The sequence below is a fragment of the Taeniopygia guttata genome, chromosome Z, assembly GCF_048771995.1.
Source record: "Taeniopygia guttata chromosome Z, bTaeGut7.mat, whole genome shotgun sequence".
Classification (NCBI taxonomy): domain Eukaryota; kingdom Metazoa; phylum Chordata; class Aves; order Passeriformes; family Estrildidae; genus Taeniopygia; species Taeniopygia guttata.
Genome location: NC_133063.1, coordinates 69,585,620 through 69,605,180, shown reverse-complemented (window position 1 = coordinate 69,605,180; position 19,561 = coordinate 69,585,620). Strand labels below are relative to the sequence as shown.

The 19,561-nt window shown below is 37.6% G+C and overlaps 1 protein-coding gene across 5 annotated transcripts in view; it reads right to left on the bottom strand.

The window, feature by feature from the left end:
* RIC1 (RIC1 homolog, RAB6A GEF complex partner 1) overlaps positions 1-17,510 on the bottom strand; it is a 49,084-nt gene extending 31,574 nt beyond the window's left edge. The window contains exons 1-3 of one of the 5 annotated variants that reach the window (XM_030258847.4): positions 16,890-17,510; positions 7,224-7,331; positions 2,980-3,056 (exon numbers count right to left, since the gene is read on the bottom strand). In XM_030258847.4, the coding sequence (XP_030114707.4) occupies positions 2,980-3,056; positions 7,224-7,331; positions 16,890-17,030 (326 nt within the window). In that variant the 5' untranslated portion in view covers positions 17,031-17,510. The remainder of the gene's footprint in view (positions 1-2,979; positions 3,057-7,223; positions 7,332-16,889) is intronic. The other 4 variants (XM_041711417.2, XM_030258846.4, XM_030258845.4 and 1 more) reach the window with 4 other exon arrangements.
* Between the last annotated feature and the right edge of the window lie 2,051 nt (positions 17,511-19,561).

Sequence of the window (19,561 nt, the reverse complement as noted above, 5' to 3'; positions counted from 1 at the left end):
TTAGTCACTGATGTCTTAAAAGGTATTTTCAAGCCTCCCTACAAGTGATATTCTAAGCAAACTTTCCAAAGCTTCTTTTTCAACTTCTACTGTGTGCTTTATATATATTTCCATAAGTTTTCAGATTTTGCCAATTAAAATACCCCCCAACTTCCCAAAAAGAACAAGAAAAACTCAAAAGAAACTACTTCTTGGTTTTCTGCATTATGTAATGTACAGCCAAGGATATACTACCACTTTATTTATTTGGACAAGTTGCAGCTATGGACTGTCTGCCTCTTCCCCTGATAACAGGAAGCCAGATATGAAGAGTCAGTTTGAAAACTGCTATTCAGGTCTCCAAAGAGGCAAGTAAAGAAATATAACTTGTCTACATTAGTCTTAAGTTCTGAAAAAAAGAAAAGTAAATTTCAACAATAAATTCCAGTTAATTCCAGAGCTTTGAGGGCTATTTCAGATATCAAAATATGGCCATTAACACAAAAAATATAACCATAATACACAAAAGGTTTTCTAATCACTACAGGAAAATTAACTGTCATGGTTTGACGCTGGCACAATGCCAGCGCCCCATGAAAATACAACCTACCAATCAAATGCTGTGAAATGTGATCAAGAACAGAGCAAAGCAGGCCAAACTTAATAACAAAGGAAAAACTTTATTACACTACTACTACTACTACTATAAAAGGAAAAGAAAGGAAAGAAAAAAAACCACACAAAATTCGAAATGAAAACCTTCCAAAACATTCCTCCTCCCACCACCCAACTCCAACATACCACAGCGAGACACATTTAGATCCTTAATCCAGTTTTCACCCTTCAATATAATACTGAATCTATCAGGGAAGAGAGGAGTCCCCCTTGCACCACAGACCCCCAGGAAACACAGCTGCCACCTCTTGTGTTTCCATGTCACACGTGGCACTGCCCAGACACACCGGCCAGTGTGACGCTCTCCTCTCCATGTCACAGTGCTCTCACCACCGTGCATGGACAGAGACTGCTTATAGGGCCCCTTTAAGGATGCTTTGCCAAGGACCATCAGGAACAACAGTCCAGTATCACAATTCGGGACTAGAGTCCCCCCCATTTTACCCTGGGGCCGAGGGTCCAAGGACAGAGATCTCCTTCTCTTCTTCTCCTCACACCCTCCTCAGCTCTCTCTGTCCATTCCAAAACTGGTAGTTGCTGAAGGAGTTTCTTGGCTCACCAATGCATCCCCCTAAATTGCAGTCCCTCTTGAAAGAAAGAGTGGTTCAGTCTATGGTAAACAAGCAGAGACCAGCCAAAAGCCACTCCATCATCTCTCCCCAACCTTCTTCTCTGAACATCTGAGGTCCCAGGCTGTCTCTCTTGCCTTCAAACTGAGGAGGAGTAATATTTCCTAAAGCCTTCATTTCCCAGGAAAGGGTTAAAATTCCCGGACTCCCCGGACGGCTGCAATCTCAGCCCAGGACTCTGTCTCCAGTCTCCCACGCTGGGCATCTTCCTCCCCCTTCTCCTTCTCCACCGCCGGCAAACTCCCAGGTGCCTGCTGGCTCTCGATCTCTTTTCCCTCTGGCTTAGGGGAGGGGGAACAAAAACATCCCAGATGTTCTCCACCCTTCCATCCGCAGGAGCTGGCCCAGCTCGGTTCCGATCCTTCACCCCCTGGCCTACCTCTGCAGGCCGCATGGCTCCCCTCCCCCACCCAGCCCGGGCTGGGGGGGAAGGTCCGTACCTTGCGATGACCGGAACCAAAGAAGGACGAGTCCTCCTGGGAATTCCGCTTTTAACCCCTCTGTGTTCTCAGAGGTGTGTCCACCTTCAATTGGTCACCCCAAGTGTCAGTATCTAAACCTGACCCCTGACTGGATTGACCTCTTCCTTCCAAAAAAAAATTCTCTTCCCATGTCAAACCATGACATTAACTTCTAAATCATTTACTACCTGCTAAGTAATTTCTTCCTACACATATTTGTGAAAGAAGACTGATTCTGAATTTTCTTTTCATGCTCCTGGTTTAACAGTTACACTGAAAAGAAAAAGTCAAAATATCTTCCTTTTACATGACATCTTAGGTTATCCAATACTCCTCAGAGATGGCCATGTGGAGAGATCCATGATTCAACTTTAACTCTTTTTATGAATGTGAAAAAAATAAACTGACTAACATTAGCATAACGATAAAGATACATAGAAGGATATATTTAAAAAAAGAAAAAATTTCTAGCCAATTAGAAATCAAGAATGTGCTATTACATGCACAGACAAATTCAATCCAACCCCAACTACAGATTCCGCCTATCTAAACATATAGCCATGTACACATATACTCCTTGAAGATTTAATTTTTCCTAGGCATTTCTCAATTTTGTAAAATCCAAAATCAACTAGGTCAACCACAAATACACCCAAAATACAGTCACATTTTAAACATGTAAGACGCATTTTGTCATTCACAACAAGGAAAATAAGATGAAACTGACTACATAACACACTGTATTAAAAATACCTGTACATTCTTACTAAAAAGTATCCATTTGCTTTCAAAAATACGGGGATTTTATTTCCCAATTGTTTTAAAAAAATCTCTAAGTTATGAAAACATTGGGGACCGGATCTATTTTTGAATTGTACTTAATAGTTCCTAACAAGTGATTTTTTTTCAAATGAATTACTCAAAAGGCATCAGTAAATCTTGCTGCAGATCATGAACGCAACAGACTACCTCAACTTACAAAATTAGACTTTACCTGCTATTAAGGATTTTGAGAGCTTATAAGATGGACCTAAGGAATCACACCAGCACACAGTAATCTACTTGAACATAGTTTCTCCCCTATACTAACTCTAATTCATAGGAATGATGGTTCATATACTCAGCAAGTGTTAAAACATACTCTGTAAGGAAGTATCTTTTGTCATAAAAACTGCTTAGAAGTTGTCTAGTCATATTTTTTCACACTGTGAGGATGCAAAATTTAAACTACTTACTTGGGATATATTGGCTCATAAAGATACTTGTCTCTTGCTGATGGGATTTCAAAAAATAAGATGTATCCATTTGCAGTCTGAAAGAGAAATACTGATAAGATACATATCTAGTCTCAGCATGAGTAAAATCTTTTAGCCTCATGATTTCTTTGTATGTCTCATATATTGAACTCAATATACATTCAGACATTTAAAATACTCTGAGTTTATATTAATTCCAGGTAAAATCCACACCCGCCCTTAAAGTCAAGTGAATAGATTAGGCAGGAGATCGAAAAAACAAAAAAAAGTCCTGTTTATGCACCAGTACATCAGAAACTTTTCTCTAACTCATACAAACCTATAAAACCTGACAACTATTTCAGATATTTAGAACCTGGGCACATAATTAATATCAACTACATGAATTAACGTAGAAAACAAAGTAGAAGGTGGGAAGTACCTGAATAAACTCTCCAGGTGTTTGAACACATACAGACACTACTGAATGCAAAGAGTTAGGCATTGCCTCTCAGTGTTAGTCATCCAGGTAGTTTCCAAAAATCCTCACATCACTTATCTTTAGTTACCACAACACCTGTAATAATTCAATCCCAAGCCATATTCTGTCATTCTGGAAGAATGACTTCATACTATATACGGGGAACAAATACAAATCATTTAGTTACATGATGTTCCAGTCATACCTAGATGCTGCTTGCATAAGCGTGAAAGAAGTAGATGACCAATAATGTTAGGTGTTCAAAAAGTGTTATTTGTTTACAGCATGAATTAATTTTCCAGGGAAATTGGTAAATGTATTTTGGTTAAATAATGTTTCCATTCAATTATTTTAATATGGGCTGGGCATGTATCCAAAGCACTGGAGGAAAAAAAAACAGTGAAATGAATGGTTTCACATTTCTTTTCAAGACTGGTTTCCTTCTTTCAATAAAGCAACACTTGTTAGCTTAGTATATCATTTCACAGATGCCATGGCTTTCCTCAGTCAAACATTTGGCCTTAGAAAATTTGTGGTTTCGCTTCAAATTCCAAGAAACACTATTATTCTCACTCAAAGCAAGTATCTTTTTCAAGCAAGAACAAGATTTGAACCATAATGGTGAGCTTGAGACAGGGTGACAATAAATTGAAGCTTCTCTGTGTGCTGTAATATCATGTTCAGGTATTATGTGGTAAAGAAACGTGTTCATTTCTAACATCTTTACGGGTTCTTTCCATTACATCATTAAATATTTAACCCCTAAGTTATCCTATCCTGGAAAGAAGAGTAAAACAATACTGTGAAGTATCTTTATACTGGTATGAAGGTACAAAGGGCCTTACTGAACACTATTCAAAGCACAAACTTGCTATTGTTACAGGTTCATTTCTAAATATAGGCTCAAATTCCATGAAGAGGGGGATGAAATGCAGAAGCAGTCAAGCACAGACTTCTGGCAAATTGATCATATTAATTTACAGAGGTTTCATTGCTTAAAAATGTCTGAGAGAAACTTACTAAGTAAGTAACCATCACTGTCATCCATTCCCTGATCATTCTAATCTTTGACAGTCAGAAGTATAAACACTATAATCTTGCCAGGGATTTCATAACATGGTTTCTTGTATGCTACCATGCTTAATAAAGCTCTGCCTTAGCTATAGGAATGCATGCTGAAGAGCAGTCTGTATTGAAGGACTGCCTGTAACACAGGAAGGACCAAAATGCCTCCTATACTTCTCCATAATGAAGCATCTTGAACCAATTCCTAAATTTGATTTACTACTAGAATTAGCTACTTTGCATGTATGTACTAATCTAAACAAGAAAATGTATTTCCTGGTAGCACTGGCAAAATCAAAAAGGCAGCAATATTAAAGAAGAAACTACAAAATATAAGAGGAAAAAATAGTATCTGGCTAGGAAATGTGTCAACAGTTTAGCAACAGAAGATACTAGTAGAAAAAGAAGTTAGAATTTCTAAGGGATGGTGACACTGTGAAAACTGTTTAAGCTTGTTTAACTGCATACTTTTACAGTTACTTGAGGTATGTTATAAAGTCTGATAGGCTGGCCCAAAGTCTGCCTGCAGTACAAATAATATTTACCTCAAAGCATATGCTGCAAAGTGATTTGTTTTCATAAAGACACTTTGAATATTTGAGTTGTCAGAAACAAAAAAAAAATAGTGTATCACTAGTATGATGAAAATAAAATTCAGACTACACTCTCCATGATAATGTCATTAAAAAAAAGGGGGGGGGGGCAAAAAAGGAATGTACACCTTACTAATAAGTACATACTAAGCCATATGTTCACCTTCTTGAAAACACAGTTTTATTACAGCAACTTACTACAATCAAGTTATCATGAGCACAGGTAGTAATAAGTGAGAAATATCACCTAACTCACTTTTCAAACTGAAATTTTTAGCTGCTGCACAGGACTTCAGTAATTAAGTGACACCAATTCAGTTCAAAATTACTGGGTTTTTCATTAAAAACTTGCTTTGTTATGGCTCCTTCATTTGATAGTGTTAGTTAAGAAAAAAGAGAAAACTATTCACTTGGACAGAACTCTCCTTGGGGTTGAGAGTATCACACATCTGCAGAAACACATTCTTCATTAAAGCTCCAAAAACTGACTTTCTGCCCTGTCTCACTAAAACTAAACCAGCAATAATGTAAATGTGGTCTTTCAGTCGGACTCAATCATTGTTCCAAATTAAACTATTTTAATTATTTATATTTATCTATTTTTTAAAGGATACCGCAAAACAGCTTCTGATAAAACCACCATAACAAACATGCTTGACTATATAATTTGTATACATACACCCAGGGATGAAATATCCTAAGAAACATGAAGGATATTAGAAATCTTATTACACTCATTATTTCATAAGTGATGACCATTTTGAATTTTAATTCACAGAACTTTAGCTTACAAACTGAGGCTTTATAGGCATTTACGTCCTGATACTATCTGCCAAAAAGAGCACTGTACATTTAGTTGCAGAAAAACTTTAAAGTTCAGTGACTGAAGTGGCAGAAACTAAAGCTAATCTGACTTTCAGCTAAACCACAAGGTCTCTTGAGCAAATGGATCACATAACATCTCAGAAAAAAACCCCCAAAATATGCGAAGTAATTAAATATAAAAATTCAAATTTCCTCTGAACTACTACATAACAGTTTAATTAAAATGTGTTTGGACATATATGCTGCAATATAAAATTGAAGAATTCTTTTTGACCCATAGCAAAGATTACAGAAATCTTTCTGACTTTATTGATAATTATTAGTACTCACTGAGAATATAATCTGGCACTAACAGAAATACTTAACTTCCTTGATTTCATCAGATACTTCTGGGCAATTTTAACATTTGAGACTAACTACTTATTTGCATTAACTTGCATTATGCAAAAGAAAACTGGAGCATGGGAAGCTTAGCTGATTTATGATTATCACTATATTGCTAGAGACACGAACTACTCCATAAATCATCCGGTGTTTTCCACTAAGATAACAATATCTAACTTAAGACCTGGTCCTAATTATAAGACCTGACCAAAAGACACCAAGAGGATTATCGTATACTGCAACTCTTAAAAACTGTATTCCCATCTTTCTTGTGCTCACCTTGCACCTCAGACTTTAAAGACTGCTGCTGAAATAATCTGAAGCGCTATGAACACTGCACCAGCTATGAAACAAGACTTTATTTCCATGTGAGACAAGATCTCATCTCTAAGATTCTAAACAGAATAGTTCATGTACCACTTATCACTGCCCTTGTTTCTGTATTTTCAATGACTTGCAATATTTTTAACCATCAAAAGAAATAAGGCCACAGTTTCATATCTTAAGACTCACCTTTAAACCCTATTTGTCAAGTTAAACATGATTATGTTACCTAAGTCCACAACTATTTCTTTCATTCACACAACTTTACATTACCATATTATTTGTTACCAGATTACTCAAGTAATAAAATTTTGTATCACCCCCTGCCAATACATCTAACCATTGTTTCAAGACAAAAATCCATAGTTCATTCTCACAGGGAAAAATAAATGAAAACTACAAAAGAAAGCTTCAATCATCTACAAAGTCCTTGGTCTGATGATATATTTTCACAAGACAAGTATAAATTAAATATATTTACGATCTGCAAGTTTCTATAAGCACAGAAATTAGTAATACAAAATTGCGTTTGCAATAGTTTAACCAGAGTAAGTAGGAAAAATTCTACTTACCGAAACAGCTATCATTGTGCTGTCAGGCCGCCATTCTGCTTGTTTATAAGGTCCAAACTGAGAAGCTGCTTTTGAAAGTTCCTTGTAGCTTACGATTAAGACACTTGGCTGGTGGAAAAAGAAATAAATAATTACATCTCATATCTAGAAGGAATGGGATGTTTTGTATGTTGTAGTATACCTGTAAAGAACAGTGTTTCCTTAACAGCTACAATGTGTTTCCCTTGAATAAGGTTAAAAAATTAACATGCATTTGACAAGCCATTATAAAACAGTGCTTTTAAAGAAAGTTCATAGAGAACTGTTGCCACACTGTCATTCCTAATCATACTCTTTCACACCCAGGACATTTGAATAAAATAATTAATTGCCCCGTAAGGACTCATTACAGAATACAGAAATAGTTTCAATTTTGATATAGGGTGACTGATGCTTAAAGATGAACAGACACACCTCAAACAGGCTCCTGTAATGACAAGGACTGTTAAACCAATTAGGATGACATATTCTATAGAATATTTGGTACAGACAATTTGCTTCATTTCTACTAAATGGGCAGGGCATTGTATTAACGAAAATGATAATCAGGAAACTTGTTTTCTAGAATAGGTTGTCAGAACCTGCAAAAAATCCACCTCTACAGTTAGCTGGAAGGATTTTGCAAGTAATAAGGTGCACCCATTAGCACCTTTCCTTCTGGGGAGGGAGAAAAGCTTTGGGGTGATGAAGACCGGCCAAAGCACTATAGGCACTAAGCCTCCATTCCCTTTCAGAATGCAGTCGAGACTTGCAACACAAAAACCTTATGCAAAGTTACCCTTCCTTGCTCTAGCACTTAGAAACGTTCGTTCTCCTAAAATATACTGCACAACTGTTTCTGTTTTCCTGCTCTTGAATCAATAATAGCTTTCAGCTTAGATGGGTATTTCCCCTTCCATTATCCTTCAACACTGGGAGGCGGAAGTTAAATTAAGCAGGACACACTTCTTGTTTTGTCAAAGAAGTTATCCCTCATCTTCACACCATATGCTGTCCTAAATTTATCAATTTCAGCTGTCATTCAGATTTGGAGCATTGAACATCGTACCAGAAAAAGTACACTGAAAGGGAACCAAGAAGGCACAGAGTACATTTTACTGAAATTAACCACAATACCACTAGGCAAAGCGCCCCGCTACAGCCACAGGTGAAGGAAGTTTACAGTTTGCTTACTTGACAGACCAGCAGAAGCAGTACAAGAAATATAAAAACATTAATTCTATGCACAAATCTTGTCAGTGTCCATCACTCCAGAATTTGGTAAGTGTCTACTACCATCCTATTTGGAATCACTTCCTTCAGTTTCCTTTCAGAAAAAGTAGAGCTGCAAACAACCTCATTTTAAAGTATTAATATTAATTTTAAAGAGTATAAAACAAAGCAATGAAATGTTGTCCTCATGCACGTAAATAACAAGCTGAATTAATATCACATGGGCAGCCTTAGCCTTGGTAAATTCACAGTATGACTTGGTGTGCTGCTAACAGCATTATTCTTTTAATTTCACACCCACACAGAACTGAATTATCAATAAAGTTAAACATTTATGAAACATAACAAGCACACTAATCTTTACCCTAAGAACTATTTGTGCAAGCTTTTTCAATTAGTGTGGCTTCTTTTGCATCAAATTATCTAACATTAAACAGATAACGAATTATTCTTACTAGCAGACTCTAGTTGATTGTTCTCAATGAACTCCACAGCCTTTCACTGATTGGCTTAGAACCACCCTAACTGCCTTAATATACTGAGAAAAGGAAGTGTCTTGGTAATCTGCATCATTACTACAAACCTGAAGATCATTCTTAAAGCACCTCCATACCTGAAGCATTTTAACTGCTGGCAAAATTAGAAACTCGGTAATACACAATTTTCTTTCTATATTACTACTCTTACAGAATATAATTACAGTATATATACTGTAGAATTCTTTTGACATTGATTCATAAGAAAGTTGCTATTATATCTTTGAAGCTGGAAGAATATTATGCATACACATCGGCAACAAAATTTATACAAATTTATTTCTAGGCTTTGCGACTCACAGATGAGGACTTAAGGAGTTAAAAACTGTTAAAACAATTCAGTTTGAGTTAAAAACTCAAACTGTTATCTTTCTGTAGTTTAAGTAGTTTCTTATTAGAAAGCAGACCCACTTCTAATTAAATAGGTAAAAAAGACTACCTAGCTAGAGGTCAAATAAGGAAATACTAAACTGATACTATTAATTTCCACATACTCCAGAGCTCAAAAGTATGAATTCAGACATGAGGAAAACCCTAACATACAAATTTACCCCCCTGTTTATAAGCTTTCCACAGATGTGTGAATGATCTGGATTAACAAAGATCAGAGCTCAAGATCCTATTCTGCTTCTACATTAGAAATGGTAATTTTACATCTGAAGTAATTTATTATATCTAAAGTGATTTAACATACATTTTAACAAATAAAACCAAAACCAAAGCAAATAAAAAAACCAAACCAGATCACCAAAAAACACGAAAAGTGGGGGAGAAGGCTAGTTAGTTTGATACTCTCCTGTTGTTAGTTTTGTATATTTCATACCCTCTATAGAAACAGTAGGGGTTTAGTTTCTATTCTATTAATTAGAATTTTTCCTATATCTTTACTTTTTTTTTTCTGTTAACCCCCCCCCCCCATATCTCTATGTAAGCTTCATTAAAATCCCATGTCCTTTACTCTTCACACTTCTGCATGCAGCTACTAACATGAAGAAATGTAGTTAATCTTAACTAATGAATTATGCCCACTGTCTCAAATAAACCTTCTTCTTTAAAATGATTAAAATCCACTTGCTTAAATATTAATCATAGAGCCACAGCTTTAGGAGAAACTGGATTCCAGAAACATATCAAAGGACCTAACAAATAAAGAGTTGTTTAAAAAGAATTAAAGAATTTGTTTTGAGGAAGAAGTAAACACTTTCAGTTGTTAAGGAAGAAATAAGTGAGTAAGCAAGTCTTAATTGCATTTTAACATTAAAAAAAGCTTCCCAAAATAGATAAGAATCATATCTAGCATTTTTAAATCTGCTGCAAAGAAAATCTGGCATTTTGATACAGTACTTTTGTCTCTCAGGAGGAATGTAAAGTCAGGCAAAACAGAAGCTACCACTCAGTTACAAAAGGAACTGTGGCAATGGATGCTTACAGGATAAGAAAAATGGTGAAAAGAAAAATAAGAAATGTCACCTTAAAAATAATACAGCACTATTATTACTAACATGTAAACAAACTCTTCAGTGCACTAGTAAACAGTACTGAAAAGAAACAGAACTTCTTGTTATCACAGCTAAACTTTATCTCCTTCCATCAGTCAACTACCCTGGCTATCTCTTGACAAGAACATGTTTCCACAGTTCTTACTCAGAAGTTCTTATGCTTCACAACAATGTTTTTCTGGCATTAAACATGCCTCTTTTTTACTGGTGTGAGATCACAACATGAAAGCAAATCTGGTTTGCATTACCAGAAATTAATTGCATTACTTGTAATAACAGTAAGGTAACAAGACAGCTCCATCAACAAAACCACCTAAATTCAAACTGCCTAAAAACTCACAGCTGCTTCATTGTCATTTGTGCATTAAGAATCCCTCTGGACTTTCCACTATGAAATACGAGCTCTGTATCAACATCTGGACAAAATACCTATGCAAACAATTAAAAAAAAATACAACATAAAACACCACAGCCAAACTCATGATGAAATAATCCCTAACTGTTACTGTTTAACTTAATTCTACCTGACCTAATACAGCAACTTGCTTACTTACCAAGTATTAGCACCATAACCCACGTCAGAACACTTAGTCACGTACAACGTAGTTTTTATTAAAAAAATCTATTAAGTATAAACCCTGCAGCAAATTCTCTCAGCAAGCTTAGATATGGGAAATTATCAATTCACTTACCTTAACACAAGCATTCTACTACATTTGATGAAAATGCTAATCAAACCCTTAACTAAAATGTGAATGTTGCTTTGCAAAGCCCTCTTTAAAGAGGACAAGTAGCCTTGAACAGACTTGAACAACAGTCCTCCCACGAGCAAGCATCCTAATTGAGATGTTTACACTGCCACAGAAAATAATACATTACTAACTGGAAAGAGGTACAATAATTTGACAGAATATAAAATAATGAAAAAAAAAAAGTTTCCTTAAACCAGATTCTCTGGTTTGACTGCAGGTTCAGGACAAACTGTGAGAATTGTTGATTTTACAAGTAGGTCAGCAAATACAGTAGAAAACTACAAAGTCTAAAAAGCAAATACATGACCTGACAGCACATACCTAACATGGTCTTATGTACAGGTTTGGGTTTCTTAATGTAACTTCAATCCAAGAACTGCATGACTGTGGATAATTGTTAAAAACTAATATTCTCATCCCCTGACCATGTATTACTCTAGACATCAAAAATCCATCTCATGGAGGATACAGAAGCCATTTCATTGAAAAACACCAATGTTCTCATTAGTTCTGTATGCCAAATGCTTTAACATTTCATTAGGCTGTAGACATAAGACAAAAATCAAAAATGCTGTTCAGATGAGCTTATAATCTAAGTGACAAAGATAAAGCTGGGAGAAAACAACAAAACAGAAGTCTGGTGACACTGTGCACTTTATTTTACCACTATATGGCTGTGCTTCACTTTAAATGCTGAAGCTTTGTAAAATTACAAACTAATGAAACAGAAAAGTTATATAGAGAAAAGCAAGCATGTGCACATAAGGAACAGAAAGATTTGTATAAATAGACCACAAAAGGCCATTTTGTCAGTAACAGAGATACAAGGTGGTGACAAATGAATTTCTAAAAGCAATGTTAATTATAAAATCATAACTCCTTTAATTTTGGAAGTGTTTGGAAAGCTTAGAATCAACAGAAGATCCACCCAACACAGCAGACTCAGCTTCCAAGTGTGTGTTTCACGTCTACTGTGAAATATTTCAGAAAACCAAAGTACAGAACTGTCAACCACTACCTCTCCCAAATGAAAGTTTTCAATTAAACTACTGCTCAAAAATGCTGCCAAAAAGCAAAGGCATAGTCTATACATCTTTGCTTTTCTCTTACATGCAACTAACTGGACACTGAAAAGTCATAACTGAGAATGCATTTTCCCATCACGCATGTAATTATGACACCGCTTTCAGGGGTCATCTATTTTATAACACAGGAGACACTGAAAACCTGTAAGTCCTACTAAATAACCACATGACAATTTTGTATTTAATTAAATAAATTCATCAATGTACCTTTTTTTTCATTATGTAATCACAAGTGTGATTACTTAATGAAAAAAAGAACCAACAGCATAACTGTTACTGTTACTGACAAATAAAAAGAAATTGCCTTCTCAGACAAGTGTCTGAAGTGTATAAATAGGAGATCAGCATTTTGGGGGTTAAACTACTAAGGAAGCAAACACAGCAGAAGTGGTAGGTAGGATATCTTAATATTGCCCACAATACACAGCCAACACAACAACTTATATCAAGACATCTGTTGTCCTATTCTGCAATCAAATTCTAGACAAAAATCCTCCAGAGGCTGCATCCAATTCTATTAAGAAAAAGCCACGCACAATAATTCTGTAAATTATTCTGCTTACAGTTCTGAGATGAAAACATAATCTTGAATGTGTAGTGAAAACATTTCTTTTTAACAGACCTCATACGTAAAAAAACACCACAGAAACAACTGCAGATAATTTTAATGTATTTATTCATATATCTTATGAACTCTATGCACTGTGTCACAAGTAACTCCTTTTATAGTGTGGCAAAACTCCAGGTTACGGAGATCACTTCCCCAACAGAAGCCCAGTACCCTGTTTTATCGTATTGTATGCTTAGATTTAAAGCACACATTGACTTCAACTCTAGTATGGCAACAGCTAGAGACTGAAGAACATATATGAGAGAGTTGTGAGAGCTGTCTGAATATCAACTTACACAACACTTAAAATGAATACCAACTATGTGACAATTTAGAATTCTGACATGCATTCTTTCTCAAAAGCTTATTTTAGTTCACTTAGGTGCTCAGACTCAATATCAGATCATTAGAAAAAAAGAAACAAAGAAGAAAAGAGTAAATGTAAATCATAAGAGGAGAAGCATACAGGTAATCAAGAATTCTCCTCTGAATAGCCGATGGGACAAACTACTCTTAGCTCAAAAGGGCTCACAAAACTGGTTTTGACTGACAGAGTCATAGCAGATAGTCCCAACAACCTACAGGAGTTTTCATTAAATCTTCAAGGCCAGTACTTATTTCTGTCATTCTCACAAGTTTGTTAATACTAAAGAAAGGAAATGCTGAACAATATTTATATGTACAACTACATCAGCAGACTATTCTTGCTGCACAAAACCCACTTGTCAAAGGTCAGGCAAGGAAATCCACTCATCTATGACACCTTCTCCCTTAGCTACATTACCTCATCTCTTAGTACCTAGATCCTTATGGGTGAACTTCCAGAATTCAAAACATAACTAAACCAATTTTAAATTAAAGCCATAACTGTCAAAGGACTAACACTTTCAAAGGACCAACTAAAATATTTCTTTCATTCTTTCATCAACTAAATAAACAGGCTTCTATTTGTTCATTAAGCTTAACAGCCCTGTAAAATAACATCACTAGTCCACCAAGCTCCATTAAAACAGAGGTGCAAGTAGGAAAGATGATGACACATAGGACTGCACAGCTACCTTGTGAATCTATTAAATAGCAATTATCTCATTATAGCATTTCAGAAAGGTTCTGTAATTCATTGATGTTTCTCATTTCAAGCATTCAAGTACTTAAACTACCCAAATGAAAATGTTAGACAAGCTTTTCCATGCTATCAATGAAAATAGCTACGCTTTCTCTCAAGTGTCAAGAAACTATCTACAGTATGTAGACCTAAAACTTCTGATTTAAGGAAAATGCTTGGAGCAGAGGTCTCCATAGTGGGGTATTTAACAAAATCCAGTGGGGAGCAAGAAAGGAGCTTTTTATACCACTAAAAAATACAATAAAGTAAAAATTTTAAAACGTGTTGATTTTGGTATTACCTCATTCTTTCTTGTTACTTTTAAAACTTAGAACAGACATCCAAGAGACATGGTTGATGCCTAGAGTCTGCTAGTGTATAAGAGCATTTGAATAATGTTCTTAATAACATGATTTAACTTCTGGTCGTCCAGAATTGATCATGCAGGTGGATTAGGTGACCACTGTAGCTCCCTTCTAAACAGACAAAAAAAATTAAGACTATGTTGTGTATGCTTGATAATGGGTACATTAGTACAGTAGCACATGTATATAATTCATAAATAAATGTCAACATATCTGGGGGCTTGCGCTCAACAACCTTTCACCAATACTAGTGCCTGATCAAAATCATTCACCTGAGTGATCTGCTCTATCCACAACTCAATCTCTCATAACATGTAAGAAGTCAATAGCTTTTTGGTTCAAAAACACTACCAGAATTCCATCTGGTTTTATTTCAACACCACTTACCCTGTTTTGAGTCTTAATACCTATATTTATTCCAAAACAGGAAACAATCCACACTTTGGGATCAACTTTCCTTAGTTCTACTATTTCTTAGTGCACAGTAGGTGAAAAGTAGTTTTAAACTTTACTATGTCACCTTAAAAATACACATACTGAATGTAAACTCACACACCTGGAAGCATTTCAAAGAGCTGTTTCTGAAAATTTCAAAACAGAACCTTTCCCAGTCTCATAATCTCATTCTTAAATGAAACCTTCAATACATAGCTGAGATAGTAACAAGTCTTAACAAGAACACCAGCCTGAAGGCATTTCTGTGACAAAAATCAAGTTAGTCCAATGTGACAGAATTTATCCTTGTTCCAAAGACTGTACTTCTGACCAATGAAAACATTTCTAGAATGCAGTTATTTTATCAAAGTTAAACATCACCTTCAAAAACAAACAAAAATTAAAAAAAAAAGAAAAGCCTGGGAGGGAAAAAAAACCAACAAACCACATTCAGGATCCCAGCTAGATATATAAAAATAATGCAAGAAATTCTCTTTTAAAATGACTTTGACCTTTATTCTTTATTCCAGGTTTTTGATAACAGCCAGTTGTCCACAGAGGCCATGAGACTGTAACACATTTTTCAGTTTAAGATCAGTCAGCCATCAGGCCTGCAAAGTCAGCACCTTCCTCAAAAGTACCCATTACAAACTGAATCAAAATCTATTTTAAAAATCCAAATGGCCTGTAAGTTTAGTCAACTCTTCTGCACCAAGTAAATTTTTCTGGTGCAGTTTGTAGCGCGTCATATGTTTAACATTTCTAAACAAGTCTAAGCATGCAAGCTAACAAACCTCGTCCTTGAAAACAGACCATAAAGTAAACTACATTCTAGAAAACAAAAAGGTACATCTTGTGAAGCATTTAATGAGCCAGTTGTTTTCTATGTCTTTCCACGAAAAAGATCAGTTCTGCTGTGTTGACAGATTCAACAACTGGCAAAAACCCAATAGTGTACATTTTATATACACTGTGTGCCACAAACTGAAGAAAACGGAGGCCAGATGATGATGTTCACACAACAAAGCTGATTATGTGCTAGCTGGATACCTGTCTACATTCAAAAAACAGCATGAACACCCCAGCCGGGAACTAATGAACAGCCTTACTGAGCACAATAAAACAAGGCGATGAAATCACTGCATAACTTAAAACAAGATTTTATGGCTATGACTGTCATTTGACATCTTTCAGTATCAGCTTTCTAAAACTGGATTGTTGGTTTTCCCTGGTAATCTGAGATGAACTCTATAAACCACCTGGATCTAGAGATATTTATAGATAGATTTAGGATCTAATCTAGGCAGTATTTAAAAGGATCCAGCATCAAAATTTAAAGTCAGTATCACACTTTTTCTTGACTGCATCAAATCAAACTGACAAACAGCATTTTTGCTACCAGACTAAAACAATGTGAATTAAAAGCAAGGCACTTAATGTCAATTATCCACATAGTTTCAAGCGAGATATAGCTAAACCAGCACCTTCCATGCAAAAGCCATGAGAAGTCTTCTTTTAGAGCCACAAAACTTTTAAACTTTCCATAAAAAGAAAACCTTGTGAATTTCTATGTTACAACATTCTGGGTAGTGATAGCATTTGTTCCATGTTTTACAAAGAGTGTTTTATATCTTCTATATTCATATGTTCATTTATATAAAACACAGACAATACAAAGGTGAAAGACACAAAACATATATGCAAAAAACCCTACACTGCTACAAATACTCCTTATGTTAAGCACAAGCAGGATGTACAGTCTCAAAAAAAAAAAAGCTTCTTGGAAGTCTCATTCTTTAGGAAAAAACAGCGTTAACTGTAAGCAAATTGGTATTGCATATTTTCTTAAGCCTACACGGCTATCACTAAACATCGTGGATAACCGCTCAGTTTCACAAATACCGGGATATCCTGTAAAGTTAGCATCAAATTTTACAACTGTCTCTGGAAGAAGAAAAAAAATTAGCAAACGACAGATATTTCTCAGCTGGGAGAGCAGCGTCCAAGAGCTTACAAAACGATACTCACTCTGCAGTACCAGATGCTTAGCTGAGATGGGAACAAAACTGCGAAGAAAGCTCTCTGGGGATCCGTCTGGATGTGAAGCGGTCGCTCCAGGGTCTCCAGAGGACACAAGAGCCTCTTGGGCCAGCCGCTGAGGAAATACATGGCTGAAGATTTCCAGAGGAGCTGGCGCTCAGCCTGCTCTAGCCGAGGCGGGGGGACAGCGGGGGCATCAGCGGGAGGAGAGATACAGCGTCCGCGGCAAACCACGCATAATCACCGGCACACCGACGGGACCTCGGGCTCAGCACCACTGGGAACGGGGGCCTGGGACCTGCCCGGCGCTGGGGCCGCCGGGGCAGGGACGGGGGAGCGTCGCAGCCGCCGGGGCGGGGGCGGGCAGGGCAGGGCAGGGCCGGGCCGGGCGGCCTGCAGGAGGGGCGGCGAGGGGACAGGCCGGGCAGTCACTGCTCCGAGCAGGCGCCGGGTCGCTGCGGCGGCGGCAGCGGCGGCTCCGCCCTCCCGCGGCCGTCTCGCCCGCCCGCGCTCCGGATCGGTGTCGTCGCCGTCGCCGAGGCCCCCGCCGCCATCTCCTCCCCCTTCCGCTTCCGCTCGTCTTTCTCCTCCTCCTTCTTCCGCTCCTCCTCCTTTGGATTCTTCCGCTCCGCCTTCTCGTTCTCTTGCTTTTCCCTTTCCTCTTCCTCTTCTTTCTGCTCTTTCTTCTCCTCCTCCTTCTTCTTCTCCCCCTCCTCCTCTCCCTCCTCCCCCTCCCCTCGCTCCGGTGTCCGCGGCCCCGAGGGGCGGGCCCGAGCGGGAGGAAATGACGTCACAGGGCGGCAGCGTCGCTGCCCGGGGCGGAAAGGCCTGAGGGGTGCGGGGACGAGACGGGGAGGAGCAGACGGGGGAGCGGAGAGCCAGAGCCAGGGCCCAGAGCTGGATAAGGAGGAGTGGTTTCAAACTTAAAGAGAGTGGGTTTGGAGTAGATCTGAGGAGGAAGTTGTTTGCTGTGAGCGGGATGAGACCCTGGCGCAGGTTGCCCCGCGAAGCTGTGGATGCCCCGTCCTTGGAAGTGTTCAAGGCCAGGTTGGATGGGGATCTGAGCAACCTGGCCTAGTGGAATATGCCCTTGCCCATGGCAGGGGGCTTGGAACTAGATTACTTTTGAAGTTCCTTCTGACCCAGGCCATTCTATGGTTCTGTGATGAAATCCACGTGAGAAAGCCTTGTGAGTGTCCGGTGTGAACATTCCCACTGAGGTGGTTTTGGGGACAAGGTGAGTGCAGGGCGCACTTACACAGTGAATGTGCTGCATCTTGCATTTGGTGTCAGGCTTCTGAAGGTGCTACCACAAACTTTTCCCCCAGCTGATGTGTTGGATTAAGCATCCACACTGTGTTATTTTTTCCCAAGACCTATTAATCTTGTTTTCATCTTTGCTTTGATGATGAGGTTTGTTAAGTCTTTTTCTGTAACTGGAAAATAAAAGAAAATAGAAGAGAACTAAAGGTAAAATCTCCATGCCATTGCAAGGGCAGTGTCTCTGTTGGAAAGAAATAGCTATTGGTAAAAATAATCAGAAGAGTTTTATGAACCAGTCCCTTTGCACTCCTGTTAAACAAGTTTGTCTGGACTGAGCTGTCTGGTAACAGGTCTCAGCAGGGTAACTGCACAAATTACCCAGTGCTCTTCAAAGAACGTAGGTTATCTGCACAGCTAAGGCCTTCTCTCTTCCAGCAGCTTTCTGGTTATTTTACTGTATGAATTTTTGCTACCATCTGAATACCATTTTCCAGCTCAAATATTTTCATCTGAACACAAGCACAAAAAGAGAAGTAAGTTAAGAGGACACATATGTTAGAATCCTAACAACACCATAATCGAACTTGAAAAAAATAGTACTAAGGGAACAAAATACCCAGATGTTTCATGTCTTAGGCTTTTAACTGGGCTTGTTGGAAATGCCTTAAGATCAAATTCACCACTCTCAAATATATGCCAACCAGTGCTTTATGTGACAAATACCCTCCTTGCTTTAACCTTTTCTCTGAATCATTATGATCTGTGTTTTTGACTGCTAGCCTTCTAAATTAGAAAATAGAAATTATGTCAGGAGTGTGGCATCATCTCATTTTACTGTCTCTCCTATTCCTCAGATTATGAAACAGTACAAAATACACACTGAAGAATAGTAGCATCTATAAAATTGTCCTTCTGGATTAATTGCATGTAGCCAAGTTCATTTTACTTGAAAGTAAGGAGAGATTTGTCACATTCCATGAAACAATTAGTAAGAGTCCTGCATGTTTTTCATACTTGCTTGTAGCTTCCTTAGTTAATACTGCAGCATCCTAACGTGGCTGTGGAAGAAACAAACATACTTCCAGATCATGCTGTTCATGCGTGTGGATCATGCATGTGAGGTTGTGTGCCAAGACCAGCGTTAATAAAGAAAACAGCTACTGCTTTTAATAGTGACTGCATGGTAAGATTTTGTTGTAACTGTACGTTGTGCAAAAAGTAGAGATTGAAGCCTTTGCAATTTTTGGATTGCTGCTAGTATTATTTTATCTGTGGAGAGACATGTGGCACATATTTTAAATTAGAAATCATGATGATGTCACTATGTTGTTAGAAGTGTGACTACCGAAATCCTTACACCAATAATACAAATATGATCCAAAGTATGTAATGGTTTT